The 15,543-nt window shown below is 39.8% G+C and overlaps 1 protein-coding gene across 1 annotated transcript; it reads right to left on the bottom strand.

The window, feature by feature from the left end:
- Nucleotides 1-5,324: 5,324 nt before the first annotated feature.
- Nucleotides 5,325-15,329, bottom strand: LOC128974356 (cytochrome b-c1 complex subunit 2, mitochondrial). Its single transcript, XM_054390937.1, has 14 exons — nucleotides 15,238-15,329; nucleotides 13,655-13,747; nucleotides 13,381-13,530; nucleotides 12,267-12,331; nucleotides 11,269-11,325; nucleotides 10,498-10,622; nucleotides 9,772-9,869; nucleotides 9,316-9,373; nucleotides 9,061-9,156; nucleotides 8,258-8,457; nucleotides 7,914-7,994; nucleotides 7,295-7,371; nucleotides 6,152-6,305; nucleotides 5,325-5,535 (listed from the first exon to the last, which is right to left on the bottom strand). The coding sequence occupies exons 1-14, from the start codon at nucleotides 15,271-15,273 to the stop codon at nucleotides 5,452-5,454; spliced, it is 1,374 nt and encodes a 457-aa protein (XP_054246912.1). The 5' UTR covers nucleotides 15,274-15,329; the 3' UTR covers nucleotides 5,325-5,451.
- Nucleotides 15,330-15,543: the final 214 nt, after the last annotated feature.

Genomic DNA, 15,543 nt, shown 5'->3' with positions numbered 1-15,543 from the left:
GTGTCGCGTGTGGGGCGGGCGACGCCCGGGGCCGAGGTTCTGTCATAGAATCGCAGAATGGTAGGGGTTGGAAGGGGCCCCTGGAGATCATCTAGTCCAACCCCCTCTGCCAGCACAGGAGGGCGTCCGAGCGGGCTTGGAATGGCTGCAGACCACCTCTCTGGGCAGCCTGGTCAAGTGTTCTATCACTCTCAAAGTAAGAAGTTTCTCGTCGTGTTTAGATGGAATTTCCTGTGTTCAAGTTTGTGTCTGTGACCTCTTGTCCTGCCACTGGGGAACCCCGAAAATAGACTGGCTCCATCCTCCTGATACCCATCCTGTAAGTATTTATAAGCATTAATAAAATTCACCCTCATCTTCCTTTCTCTAGAATAAAACCCCCAAGTCCCTCAACCTTTCTTCAGAAGAGAGATATTCTAGTTCCCTAACCATCTTTTTAGGTCTTTGCTGTAGCCTCTCAGTTTTCTGTCTCTATGCGGAGCCCAGAATTGGACACAGAGTTAGGGTTAGGGCTAGGGTTGAGTGTAGTCCCCTACACTTGTCCCTGTCGAATTTCCTAATGTTACTCTCTCTCCACATCTCCATCCTGTCCAGGTCATGCAGGATGGCAGTATAGCCTTCTGGTGTGTCAGTCACCCTTCTCTTCCATTGAAGAGTGATATCACACCTTCAATTAGTAAAATTTTCCTCTCACTTTTCAGAGGGCACTTGCCAGCGGTGAAAAACATCTCTCGGCACACACTGATGGCAGCACTTGCAGCCTTGGTGGGTGAACTCACAACAGGATGATTGAAAAGATTTATACTGAAAAGTTTCCAAGTCTACATCTTCATCACTACTGGACCTGCTGTTGACTTTGTCCTTGACATCTTCACTTATAGCAGGGTATTACTGGAATGTGCAAGAATTTCCATAGCCACTTAGTTAACTAATCATGCAGTCCTGCTTCAAATACTTGTTCTAAAGGCAAGTTCATCAGTTCTGAAGCTCCTCTAATAACAAACCACGCTAAGTCCTTTGCACGCTATTTCCTTTGGACTCTTAAGTTGTAGTTTGGCCAACAGAAAATCAAGCTATCCTTTCTCTGCTCCTTCAGAATAGCAAATCATCAGTGCTGCTTTAAGTGTAAGGATATGTGAGCAAGGATTAGGTCTCATAATCATACAGAACAGGCCATATATCCAGATAAGTACTGCTGAGAAAAGCTCTGCAGCTATGGGCAGAAAGCTAAACCCCAGCAAAAGGAACTAACAGTGATATTTGATACTCAAATTTAGTAGTGTTGAAAATATTCTTGTTCCACATTCTCACTTTCAGCCTGTCTCAGATTTATTTATACCTAGCACAGATAAAAGAAACTCAGTTTAAAATTACAGAGAAGAAACTAGCACAAACTGTGTAAAGCTCAGTGCCAGCGTTCCATAGTCATGAAATATCTGTGATCTTAAAATAGCTGATATGGGTGACTGTTTCATAGCTAGATCAAGATTTAAGCCTATACATTGTTCTTAAGCAAAAACAGATTTCCTACTCATCAGCAGGTTGATCCAAAAATAGTTTGACTATTACCTTTATATAGCAGCTCAACTTGAATGACATCTTTCTTTGTTCAGTGCATTGTAGTTAAAGAAATTTCATTCTACAAGTAACAAAAAACTTTCTGAAGGCTTGGAATTAATCTTATTATTTTCTTTCTATTTCTCTTTATTATATAGAACAGTTGCAAACAGACTAATATCTGTGCTCCAACAATTCATGCAGGCCTTCATTTTTTAAATGCTTTATATCTGAAATGTGGCCTGTCAGTGCAAACATAATATTACTAGTTATTAAGGTTTCTTGTGGAACATCAGACACCTGCATTAAGCTTGGAATTGAAAGCTCTTTAATTTTGACTGCTTCACATGGGTCCCTAGACCAATTACATTAGACTCATGAACTAGTTTGGGGACAATAGTGTGCTATGTTATTACCGAGTATTAAATTGTCTTTAACATAAAAATCTGTGAAGCTAAGACTTGAATGTAATGAAGTAACTTAGAAATCTATTGGCTGTACAATGAAAACACATATCTTTAAATGAGAACAATTTTTCCAGCACTGCCTTTATAGTTTGGACAGTCCTTTCTTTTCACACCTTTCAGAGAGAATTGGAATTCCAAGCACAAATAAGAAAGATGGACTTGTTTTATGAAACAAAACCCATCAAGTGGAGTTCTTAACCTCTTTTTAGAAAAGGCTTTGCACTTCTGATCCAAGTTTAAAAATCAGTGGAAAAATCCTGAGTGGAAAATAGAAATTGATTTGAACTAAGTACTTAAAAAAAATTATTATTACCTTCAATAAAGGTTACAATAAGAAGTCAAATGATTTATGACATGTGATATATTTGATTTACTGCAGCAAGTAGTGAACAGTTTAAAGGAGACTGAGGACCTGTGGCAAGTATTGGCCTTTGTAGCTGATCTTAGTTTCTGGAGCTGTTTCTGCCAGGCTGCTGATAGAGCTGTAGCCTGCTGTAGAATGATTCTGCTTGCCTTTTGCAATCTCCAAAATTATAGGTTTACATAGTAATTGCAGCTCCCCACAACCCCTTGATGCCTGTTTTATTATGTCCCATGGTATATATAGGTGCTGGGCCTTTTATACACTGTTGTTCTTGGATGCAGTACTACTTTTTGCCAAACTGCAGCTCAGTGCTCCCCATTGGTAGCAGGTAATAAGAATTTATTTTACAGCCTTATCCCTTAAAACAAATAAAACCCATCACCACCGCTGGAACTCCTCAGATTCTGTACCAGCTCTTGTAGTTACCTTCTACTTCTCCCCTGGCCTCATTTGACATTGTCTTGCAATGTGCCTGGATTATATTGGTTGTGTTCAGAGTGGAGGGGCAGGTACCAGCCACTGTGGAGGCTCAGATCCTGGAAACCTCCAAAGGCCCAGACAAACATAAGGTTACACAGCTGTGACAGATTCTCCAGCATCCACCTAGGTAATCTTAGTCATTGTGGAAGAAGGGGCATGCTTGACTCCATATCTACACATAAACAGCAAGGCATCAGCTCAACCTTGCTGGAGTCTGTCTAGTCCCAGGTAGTGGTACTGATCAGAGCATTCACCATTTTACCTTTATCTTGCCTAAACAAACTCACAGAAATGAAAGGTAGCTCTCAATAGCCCACCTGAAGTTGAGCATGTTCACTCAGATAAACCACGAGGTAAAAAAGTGAACTGCAGCAGTCCTCAGTGGTGTGATAAGGCTCATTCTCAACAGAACTAAAAAAAGCTGGAGCTGCTGAACACCTAACATTAGATAAAAATGTGAAAGCATAGTGGTTAAGACTACAGATTTTACAACACAAACATTACAAATTTTGAAAAAGTCTCCTAAACTGATTGCTGTCAACTTTCTTCCCTGGCAGGTGATGTCCTAATAAAAATTGGACACACTAAGGTTTTAGGATGGACTCTGAGAACTTAAGCAACTCCTGCACTGCATTCCTACAGGAACTACTCTACAAATCGAAGTGTACAGAGATTTTGTGGAAGTACCTCAACACTGGCAAAGTGCAGATGAATTAAGTTCCTCATTCCTGTGATGACAGCAGAGTAAGAAATAATGTTGTACACGACTAGAATTTCACACCTTATTATTCTAGCAAGAAACAAGAAGTTTAAAAAGTTTTACATTTTAGCATAAAATGTTAGTCTGAAGATTTATTTTCATTTATTTTTCTGAAATAGAAAACTGTGATTTGAAATGAACACCAAGAGAAAAGTTTACTTTTCTAGTTACAGCTGAAGACAAGGTGAGGACAAACATTAGTTTTAGACAGGCCTCTTTCCCAGTGAGCTTAAGAAGCCTGGCTGGCAATAATGCCACTGAAGTCAAAGAGATCATATTGTTTTGTAATAGCTGAGGATCCAGACAACTGCAAGTAGCTGATGATACCAAGATGGAGGTCTAGCTACAACCATGCAAAAAGCTTATCTGTTTCTTAATCAGTCTAACTACTGACAGTGGTTAATGACTTTTAAAATTAAACTTCAGGAAAAAATAAACTCCTTTTGAGAGCCACTGCATACAGAAGCTTTTAAAAATAAACTGCTCTCAGTCCTAAAGGTGGCTCATGTAGTAAGTATAATTAATCTAAATGGGATAGCAATTACAAGTTTTCCTGAGGCACAAAGTTTTAATAGAAAAGAAACCTCAGAGGCAAGGAAAGGAACAAAGTATTAAAAGGAGCTAATTAGGCTAGAACAGCAAAAAGTAAGAACACATAGCAAGGGGCTTTCCAAGAGATTAAACCTCTAACCTTATGTTTAAATAAATCAATTTATTTGCTATTCTGAAGGAGCAGAGAAAGGATAGCTTGATTTTCTGCTGGCCAAATTACAACTTAAGAATCCAAAGGAAGTACTGTGCCAAGGACTATAGACAATAGTATTGGTTTGTTATTAGAGGACCTTCAGAACTGATGAACTTACCTTTAGAACAAGTATTTGCAGTAGGACTGCATGATTAGTTAACTAAGTGGCTATGGGAATTCTTACATATTCCAGTAATACCATGCTGTAAGTAAAGATGTCAAAGACAACATCAACAGCAGGTCCAGTATAAACCTTCTCAATCATCCTGTTGTGAGTTCACCCACCAAGGATGCATCGTGCAATTGCTAGTTTGGTGCTAGTGGTGTTACACATCCTTTATACTTGGCTACGGAAAACAGTGACACCAATTCCTCTTCCTTCTGTATCAGATACATCCTCTCTGAAATAATTTGTCTTTATTTCAGAATAGCTTGAAACCTGACTAGATTTCTGAAGAGATTGTATCTCTTCTCTTCTAATACAGGCCTAGACTTCCAAATCATCTAAATGGACAAAGATATTTGAAATAGTACCTATTTAAAGCTCTTTGAGGGGAGGGAGGACATTGCTAAAAGGCGTCCATGAAAGCTGCTCATGGAGAAGACATTAAGGAACAGCACCTCTGTTAGTCTCAGACAATTAGCAGTTGCAAGCTCCAAGGTGGTCAAATATATTCATCTTCGAAACCAAGTTTCTTCATGTACTTAATACAAGGATGTTGGAGAAAGAACTTCTCCCTAAACATAAAATATATGGCTAACCAGTGGCAATTACAGTATTTTTCTGTAATCCTAAGTGACCATTCTGGTATCTCTGTTCTTTAACTGACTAGAAGTCCCTTTATTTTCTCACTATACTTCTACTTTCCGTGTACAGAGGCAGACTTTTCAGCATTTTAGATGCCATTTTCAGTGAAAAAAACCTCAACACAAAATGTATGAACTCAGCACTTTATTTGAGTTCAAGCCCACAATTACTTCAGATTAATTTTGAGAGAACTGAATTCATAAATAACAAGTTAGTAGTAATTTATTTAGAACATAGGTCCATCTTGAATCCACATTACAATTATCTTTTTTACAACTCATCAAGAAAAGGAGTATTTCCTAAGTCTCCACTAGCTGCCATTGATTTCTTCCCGCTGACAAACTTCTTTGCAGCCTGAAAATAAATCAGAAAGATGGATATAAGGAAATCTTTTCTACAATGGCTGCTCATAGCAGCTTCAAGTTACCAGAACAACCAACAAATCTCAACACTACCATAGTATATCAAGTAAAAACTTTTCTTTTGCTGTCTCAACTTAATGCTTCTAATCCAGCTCCTCCTCCATGTACTTGAAGTTTCCTTCAAGTATAAGCAAAAAGTTAATTTGGAGTAGAAATGTAGTTATATCAATTTATCATTGATTTATCATTTATTAAGCACACTAAATATTCTATATTCAGGAATCCAGAAAAGATTTGACACAGAAGTGCCTGCATGGGAACTAATATCAAGTTTTCCATGACTTCTAGTTGGCAGTTTTGGTAAATTTAAGTGAAGTAGATGAGAATTTCATATACTCCCAGCCAGCCTCCAGTGTTATTGGATTAAAAAGGGTCTTCTGTTAATAAAGTAAATAAGGACATCAAAAGCTGGGTGTTTGTAAAGGAGTTGCTTTTTAAAATAATACAGCATATGTTTGTTTATAAACACACACAAATGAGCACCAGTTTTGTACAACACCCCTTACACAGTGATTGAGGAGCACCTGTAGACACCGACACATACTTACATTCACAACATCAGCAGTGGCTACTGAGTCGATTTTTTGAGCAACAACAGATGGTGATGTGTGTGTGCCAGCAAACAATGACTCAGAGCCAATTTCATTCAGTAACCCTTCTGCAGTCTCCACTGACATCAAATAGGTGGCTTTCATCTGGTTCCTGCCATCAAACATAGAATTAAGGTTGAGTGAGCAGCACAGTCCTGTTACTACCTTTCCCAATCTCCCCATAAGTGAAATGAGTTTTTGGTGCTTTTTCAGTTTTCAAGATTCCTCTCCATTTCAAAAGGTTTTCAAGTATGGAGGGTTCTGTAGTTTGGAAAGAGGCATTACAAACAGTCCAGGCATGAAACTGACAGTGTACTTGAACACCTATTGTCTTGGAATGATCAGCTCCTCTACACAGAAAATTTCTCAGGTTTCTGGGTTAAGTACAGTTTTAAGTACCCCCAGGAATCAGAAAAACTGATTTGTCAGTTTGTCTGAGTGAATCTGTACTACATTGTTATGTTGTAGACTACAGTTTTAGAGGCACAGTGCAGTTTAACACTACCTGGAGATCAAGCACCAAGCAACTAACACACATAACCCCCCTATAAATTAGAAACTGCCACTTTGTTGGTGTTACTGCATCTGTAATAGTGATTTCCCCCATCTCAAACATTCCTAAGGGCATGTATTTCTAGCAGAGGGATGTAACATCACTAATTCAGTGCTTTACACTTGCATATCCTCATTACTGCTGTTCTCTGAAGATGGAGACGATTGGTTAATTTAAGTGTTTTGGGAATTGCTGCAGTGTGACTGTAAAGGGAATTACCTAAATAATGCAATTTAGGATTCTAATTTAACTACATCTTAATATTACAGAGTATGATTAACACAACAGCATCTGTTGCTACTTGCTAGTTTTTAACACTGAAACACTTTTCAGAAAACATTAACAGTTACCTAACAAGTCCTCATTACGAAACAGCACTAGCAGAGAATCAGCACCGCTTTTTTAAAAAGAGTATTAAGAGAGCTTCAGTTTTAACCCAGGGAAGTGAGCAGTTCCCCACTGACACAAGAGGACGACGCTAAGCACTGCTGTACAGAATAGTCTCAGACTTCTCTCTGAACACACAAGACACTTCCTTATGCACTTACTTTGCCTTTTTGACATCATCATCGGTGACGCTGCCTTGAGCAACTGCCTTTATCTGGTTCAAAGCAGCTTTAATGACCTAAGGAAAATTAAATCATTGAAAACTTCCTGCATTAAATTTCAACATGTTATTCCCATTATCTGACATCTTAGAAATTTCAGGGCAGAGCAGCTGACAGTGTTAGGATTGTCTGCCTGAACTCAATTCTGAACAGCTTTATAACAAAGCTGAAAACACAGTAATAAATGCCCAGCCCAAGAGAGGCACAAAACCCAGTGTGGATTTAAATTGCAACACCACATTAATTTGTCACCATTTTTCATAAGCATATCCAATTCTGCCAGCTTCAAGGGTCAGCACGTCCCCATGATATCTTTAGGCTTAACACATGTCAGCAATTCAAGTTATTTTACTAGCTCTAGTTGGTCTTAGGTATTTGTACTTCCCAGAAAGCAAGTCTCATTCCCAGCTTACACAGCTGAGTCATAAGTCAACATACAGCATTCTTATACAAGAACCAGGTGAACTGACTTCTGCTAGATGACTCGGTCAGTGTCTCAATTCAAAACACTAGTTTGAGGATTACATTATTAATACTTAAATTCTAATCAGCAACTCACCTCCCCTGCATTTGAAGCCTGGGATATGGTATAAAACCCAAAGAGCCCAGAATCAGAGTAGTTAACATTAAATGCAGAAGCCTGCAAAACAAACATTACCATCAAATGTTTCAAGTATCAGAACAATTCAACACCAAGCATAGGAAAGTAATTACTATCAGAATCTAAAATGCTGTAATTCAGGAAGCTAAACTCCATCTGTGCAAAGGAAATACCAGACTGGCGGGCCTTCTCTGAAATATTTTAACTTGTCCAAGAATAAAGCTAATTAAGATTTTAGCAGGAGGTACTAACCTCTCAAAGGACATTGAAAGCATTAGAGTACAGCAATCCTTTGAACTTACATCAAATGGCTGTGTAGTTGTTTTAGCGATTCCCTGTGACAACTTGCTGGTGACATTGCTTCCCCTCTTGATAAGGGGTCCAGCACCTAAAACATGCTGAAGAACACTGAATGCGTTTGCTTCTGCACTCCCAACAGCAGCTCCTTCTGCTACAATAGCAGCATGGACAAGGCTATCACCGTTCTGTTCCCTGATTTCACCTAGAAATAAAACAGAATAAAAGGCAATGCAGCATTTGGTCAGGAACTACTATAGGTTCAGAGGTATGAAAATAAACATTTGGAGACAGGAGTTCATTTCAGAAGAGAAGCCAGAGTGTGAAGTTATTACATATCCACTCAGGAAGACAGCAAGAAGCTGCTACTAGACTGTAGGTCATTTGAAAAAAATCTCTTACATTTAAAAATTTTCTTGCAAGCACAAAACTAAGTACCTTATGACATTCTAAGAGATCTTCCCTAAAAGCAAAGCCTGTCACCACCTCTAGGCAGTCCTTAATCTACTCTTAAGTCAATCCTTCAAAAAATGCCAATAGAAACCATATGCCAGATTGTTTTTCACTTCATGGAATAAATGATTTTGCAGGTAAAGCTCTGCTGGAAATTCAGGTTCAGTTTTATCCTAGAACCTTCCATGGTGCAGAATAATTCTCTGCTTATTTAGATAGGAGCTGCCTGTGAACTGTCACTTCCCACACAGAGCATTTGGTACAACTATACATTTTTCAGCTATAACCTTGAATTTCTGTATTGATAATAAACAGAAAATCAGTACTTGGGGACAGAGAGCAGAGACATACATACCCCCTCGATAGACAGCCTTTGCACTTGAGATACCAGCTCCACTTCGGATATTTAGAAAGTGCTCTGCCACTTGCTTTAACACAGAGTGCTTTACACCTGCAACACAAGAGTTACTCCATGTAGTGGCACTGAAAAATTAGAGCAGCTACCATTCACTGAAAACGTTTCTGTGTAACATTTTACTTCTACAAAGAAGTCCAATCTCTACAGCAGTTTCCCTTAGGAGTTGCAGTCTCTACCAAAGAGCATACATACCTACTCCTACAAGAGCCATTCTTGCACTTGTGAAATTGTTCTGTACAAAATGATGAAGCTGCAACAGTAAATTCACAGTTTAGGCTATTTTGAATAAAGAACAAAAATGGCTACTGTGTTTCTGACATCCACTGTTCAGCCTTATACTTAATGCAGCAAACTCCAATGCTTCCAAAGGAACTATCTACGCTACAGCATTTTATACATACTTCAGTGACCCTACAAAATCCTTTATACACCACCTGCATTTCATTGACAGCCACCTATGTTAACCACCCCTCCAAATGTGAACCTGAGTTCTGTACCCAGTACTAAAAGCTGTATGGGAATAATTTATTTTAACACCAGACATCAATATGGCAGTAAATATCGACTGCATAGTTACTAAATTAATTTTCTCTCATCTGTCCTTGATAAAGAAACTGAAGCAGATTTTATAACACAACACAATCCCACCTGCTCAGAAGTAATTTTTCCAATTCTGTAATTTGGACAGTATAAGGAGTTTGCCAGTGCATTCTTATAAGCTGCAGCATGCAGGTTTTCCAGCACTCCTGTGAGGAACAAAGTTGCAGTGCTAATGATTAACATAACAGCTATTTTCAGTGAAGGTTATGAAACTAAATGTTATCCCCGTGAAACAGAGCTGCCATCCACATTAAGAACCCCAAGATCTGCAAAAGCAGATCTGCAATAATCCAAGACAAAAGGAAGATTTTCCAAAGCCTAACGCTGTGATGTCACCTTTACTGGGTTATGAAGGTGTGCACACTTCACAGAGTAGTAAAAATGATGTTTAGTATGCAGAACTACCTGAGTGAACTTGGATGACTAGAATTTAGTAACACAAGATATAGTGGAATAGGCTTGATCCTTGACTGAAGATTTTTGCCTTTTTTTTTTAACTCCCAAAAACCCCAAGCACCTGTATAAACCTAATCCTGGAATCTACTTTTCATATCATAAAAATACATGCTGCTTTTATACTAAAATAACCATACACATTCAAGAAGTCTTTCAGATTCGTATTAGAAAAAAGTTCCGTAACAGTAGACACACCATACCCATCAACAAGGAAAAGCTGCAAATGAAGTGAAAGAGAAACTGTATTTCAATAAAAAAGTTTTGTGTTTTAAAGAAACTCCCATGAAACCAATGTGGTGGATCAGAAAACACCCTTACCAACTTGAGGGTTCTGAAATGCAATTGCTTTGTCAACTTTCAATTGTGGCTGAAGGTCAGTTACTTCCCATGGTCTGAACTCCGGTGCTGTGGTGACATTAAGGAGGTACTCCATTACTGTATCACTAGATAAAAAAAGTTAAAGGCATCAAACACAACAGAGGCAGCATGCCTTTCTTTTGAAACTGAAAGAAATTTGATCTGCAAGCAACACTAACAACAAAATTTATCACTCTAACCGGAGCAGTTACTAGCACTGCTGCACAGAACTTTTGAGAATTCAACTTCATTCTTCTAGCATTTGTGTGCTCAATGATACAGAGCATGAATATTAATACAGTAATTTATTGACTTATTAGAAAAATGTGAGGTATTACTTCCCACCACTCTCTACAACTACCTGAAAGGAGGTTGTAGTGAGGTGGGTGTTGGTCTCTTCTCCCAAGTACCTAGCAATACGACAAGAGGAAATGGCCTCAAGTTGTGCTGAGGGAGGTTTAGGTTGGATATTAGAAAAAATTTCTTTTCTGAAAGAATGGTTGGGCATTGGAACAGGCTGCCCAGGGAGGTAGAATCACCATCCCTGGAGGTGTTCAAAAAAACATGTAGACATGGCACTCAGTGTCAGGCAGACAGTTTGGACTTGATTTTAGTGGACTTTTCCAACCTTAATGATTCTATTACTGCTGCCCTGTAAAATGATGGGTCTCTACTACAGAGCAGTCTGTCAAGAATACAGTAATGCAGTTTACAGCATCTCTAGATACCTACACATCGTCACGCAGGCATTCAACAGAGTATGTCATTTTCTCTCTTGTTGAGTACACACTAAAGGAGAAAAAAAAAGACAAAATCCATTTCAGCAGAGAATACAGAATTTTTTAAACATAGTCCCCATTCATTGAATGTGTCAGCAAGATACTGACCAAAATATCTAGTTAACCTTTAATCTGCTTGAGATGGCTGTTTAAAGGAGCCATAATAAACACAGAGCAGGAGACATAACTAAACCTGCTATCTTAAGTATTCAAGTAATAACAAGTGGGTTTTGACTATGAAAATTTAAGATACTGTGATAATTCAAGCTAAAACAAGTAAGGCTGAATAGCAAATGTGTGTAAGTACTAAACAATGCAATTTAGATTATTCTCTTTGGTTAGAAAACAGTTGGGTCTTTTACATTTCTTTCAACATATTTGCAATTAACAGTAACAAAAAAGCATAGTCTCAAGTTATCTAAAACACTGCTTTTAACCAAATTCTATATAAAATATCTTTTTTGGATTATTAAACTTTTTCTGTTTCTCTTAGGCTTGTTTTCTAGGCTTTAAATTCTCAAATCACAAAAGCCAACTACTGTCTTGAATTGTTTCCAAAACTCCAGTTTGACAAAGTGGTATCTGTTCACAAAAGCTGGAGGAAAAAAAAAATATCTACTGACTTCAGGAAGCTTCAAGTTGAAGCCTGAAAAGGCCGGCAGAACATCAATCTTTCTGGACAAATTATATTTCTTCAAGGTACACAGGAGGTAAGGAGGTAATCATTTGTATCTTGTTAACTGAAAGGCATTTTAAAAATCCAAATCACAGGTGCACTCTTGAATCTTATAAGAGTGAGTAGTACAAAAGAATTTCATTGGCAACAATCACCACCCAACTAGCATTACCACATAGAGCTTATCATACCGTTGTGCTTATCATTTTAAGTTTCCTTTAGTCAGCTTGTCTGCATCTTACCTAGAGAGATTACTTTTTTATATGGTTACAAACCTTAGGCTGGCCCCAACAGCTTCAATGCCACGAGTAATACGGAAAGAAGATGCTCCCTTAGTAGTCTATTAAAAAACAAAACAAAACAAAACAAAACAAAACCCACCTTAAACTTAACAGTCCAGCTGTTTTAAGAGATTTGCCTGAGGTTGTTCAGTGCCCAGGCAAAGTTGAAACAGTATCTGTTTATTTATTTACACAGGAGCTACTTTGAAAAGGTGAGCAAACTTGATGCATCCCTACTCCAAATAATTTCTAGCATCCTCTCTGATTTTCCACCATAATCTGTCACATATTTGCTCCCCAGTCCCATTACAGAATGATCCAGGTTTACTTGAACATTTAACAGGATTCCTAGAATCAGTAAGCTTGGCAAAGCCATAGCAAGGAATGCCTACACATACTATTAGGTTGACTACAGTCTGGGAAAAGTAACTTCGGACAGCAGCTGGGAAGGAGGTAATAAGCAGCTGGGATGTTTGATTGTTTTCCTGCCTGAAACTGATGTGGACAGAATCCGTAAAACAGCAAAGCCATGTGAATTGTGCTGTGTAGCTGTAATTCTCACAGCCTGGCTGTTGAGAGTTTGGGATTATATCTGCAGCTAGAGCCAGGACAGCAACTGAGATAAACAGGAACATGGGGAATGCAGGCCCATGGGACATCTAGCCCAGCATTCTGTACGAAACAGTGGCAACAGAAGAGGCTGTTCAGGTATAACATCCATATGGCAATCCTGTGGTACCTACACAAGCTATTCCTTATAGCAACTGTTTAAGGACCTGCTATCAATGAGTTTGACTGCTTCTTGATGGCAGAAGCAAGAAAAACTATTCAGAAATATTCCATACACACACAAAATTGGAATTAGTTACCCAAATGAGCTTTTACTGCAGCTTAAATGAGTTATGTGCATACTTTGATATCAAAGACATATCTTTTATTTATCTAGTTTAAGGCACCATTGGAGAGGATAATTCTAAATAGATTATCACTGCCTGTCTTCCATATTTCTCTTAATGACATTTTTTACTTCAAAGTTCCTTTTTGCAATCATAAATTCTCCACCACTTCACCTACTGCAAATGTATTAACAAAGAGCATAAATACCTACCAAATTAGCTGCAAGACGAAGCAAGTGAGCAGTTCCCAAGTTACTTGCAGTTTCGTATCTGCTGCCTGCTTTGATAAACACACCAATTCTTGAAGCTGGAGAAAAGTTTTCCAGAGATGCAATAACTAAGCCATTTGGTAATTTTGTGATCTGTATTAAAAAGAAAAAAATTGGTTTAGTCATCTGATGGAAGTACTGTCACAGGTCTGCTTTGATTGAGTTTTAAAAAATAAATAAAAAGGAGAGAGAAAAAGATACCAGTATTGATACCAACCGCAAGATCCTCAGACTCTGGGGATAATTTCACTCGGTCTGCAGTTGCTGAGGGTGTAACTTTAGGAGCTACTTTAAGTGAATAAAGTCTCTTCTACAGGAGAAAGCATAAGAGAATGGATTTCCTGCGTTAGTTCATCACACATTTCATTGCAAGCTGAGAAAGCAACTACGTTTAGAGTAGGAAATACAACAAATTACTTCAAGCCTCACAGTAAAAAAATATTATTCCCTTGTAATTCTTCTTTTTTACATCGCCATTGGAACCTGTGCAATGACTTATATGAGGTCTCTGGACCTTCAAAAAATATCACTTGAAGAAAGTTGGAATCTCTACTGGTACTATATGGTCTGAGGGACCCCTGCATAGCAATTAACTGAACAAACCACTACAGAAATCCACATATGCAGAACACAGCTTTGGAGAGAACTTTACGATTTATCAGGTGTAGGCAGTTCAACTCCTGAAGAGTCATCTCTTAGAACACCTATCTATACTGACTGCTGCACATGAAGATGGCACCTATGCAAACAACCAAACTGCAGAGTAATAACTAGAAGCAGGCCTCCAGCTGAAAAGGTGAACATCACATGAGCCTTCCCTTCAGTAGCTGACAAGACTACCAATTCTGAATCCCAAATGCTATTCCCTTCCACTCTTTTTGGATGTTTCTTTTACTTGTAAAATAAGTGTATTTATTACTTTTATTTTTTTTTAAATCCTAATGTAAAAAGTAAAAAACTGAGTGACAGAAGCACTGCTACACTCAGCTCTAGGGATACCAGTGATGTAATTCCCCTTGCTTTGCCACAGACTCTGTTCCATATTGTTATTTTTATTGCTCAAACACTAAACATATATTTTGAGTCTAGGAAAGACTTTCTTTCCCCACCACTAATTTGACACTTAATTCTAACCACTAAGTCTACTTATTTATTAATTAGTCGTGCATATCTAAAATTGGCTCATGAACACACTGTCACTCAGAAGTAATTTGCCATGCTACTCAAGACAGTATTTGCAGTAGAGATCTAACATAAGATCTTTCGCAGCAGAACAAGCCCTCGGCCCGCTCCACGTCTCCGGGACAACCCAAGCCTCACTTGCCAAGGGCACCTCCTTCCCACAAGCAGCTGAAGCTTCCCCAGTGAGAAAGAATCCCTTCAGGGACCGCTCTTCCTCTCCCTCCGGCCACGCGGCCGGCTCTGCCTCTTCGGCTGCTCCCAAGAGACCCCGGGTGAGCCGCCGGGGAGTCCCACACTTCGGCAGAAGCTCCCAGCCGTGGAGCTTCGCGCAGGCCGCCCCGGGCCCGGCCCGCGGCCCGTCTGACCTTCAGCGCCGCTACCCCACCCGCCCGGCCGGCTCAACCCCCGGTCCTGGCCCTCACCCACGCCCCTCACTAGCAGACCCACAGGCTCGAAAGCAGATCCATCGGTCGCCCACCCGCTGCCCACCGGGACGGCTCGTAATCCCGGGACTGATTGGGGTCAGGCCTGCCCACAGCTCTCAAGACTCGGAAAATCGTTGTCATCGCCGTCTATGCATCTCCCCCACCGCGCACAAAGCATTCAAGTCGCCCTCACCGAGAGGGAACGCGCGACCACCGGGAATCCCTTCATCCTTCCGCGCCCCTCAGCTCGGCCCTGGCGAGGAGAACAAGATGGCTATGCTGGAGGAAGACTACGTTCCCGGCACGCCCTGCGCCGCTTGGACTGTCTAGTGAGCGCACGCCCAAGCTCTACTGCTCCTGCTTAGGCTCACGCCTGGAAAGCAGAGCGACACCTCGCGGGTTTCCAGGCAGCTGCGCGCATGCGGAGACTGCCGCCACCTCCCGGTGCTGGGGTCTGTGCTGCCCCTCCGGGTGCGGGAGTCTCGGTGATGCCTTCGCC

The sequence above is a fragment of the Indicator indicator genome, chromosome 22, assembly GCF_027791375.1.
Source record: "Indicator indicator isolate 239-I01 chromosome 22, UM_Iind_1.1, whole genome shotgun sequence".
Lineage (NCBI taxonomy): Eukaryota > Metazoa > Chordata > Aves > Piciformes > Indicatoridae > Indicator > Indicator indicator.
This window is presented reverse-complemented; position numbering and strand designations above follow the sequence as displayed.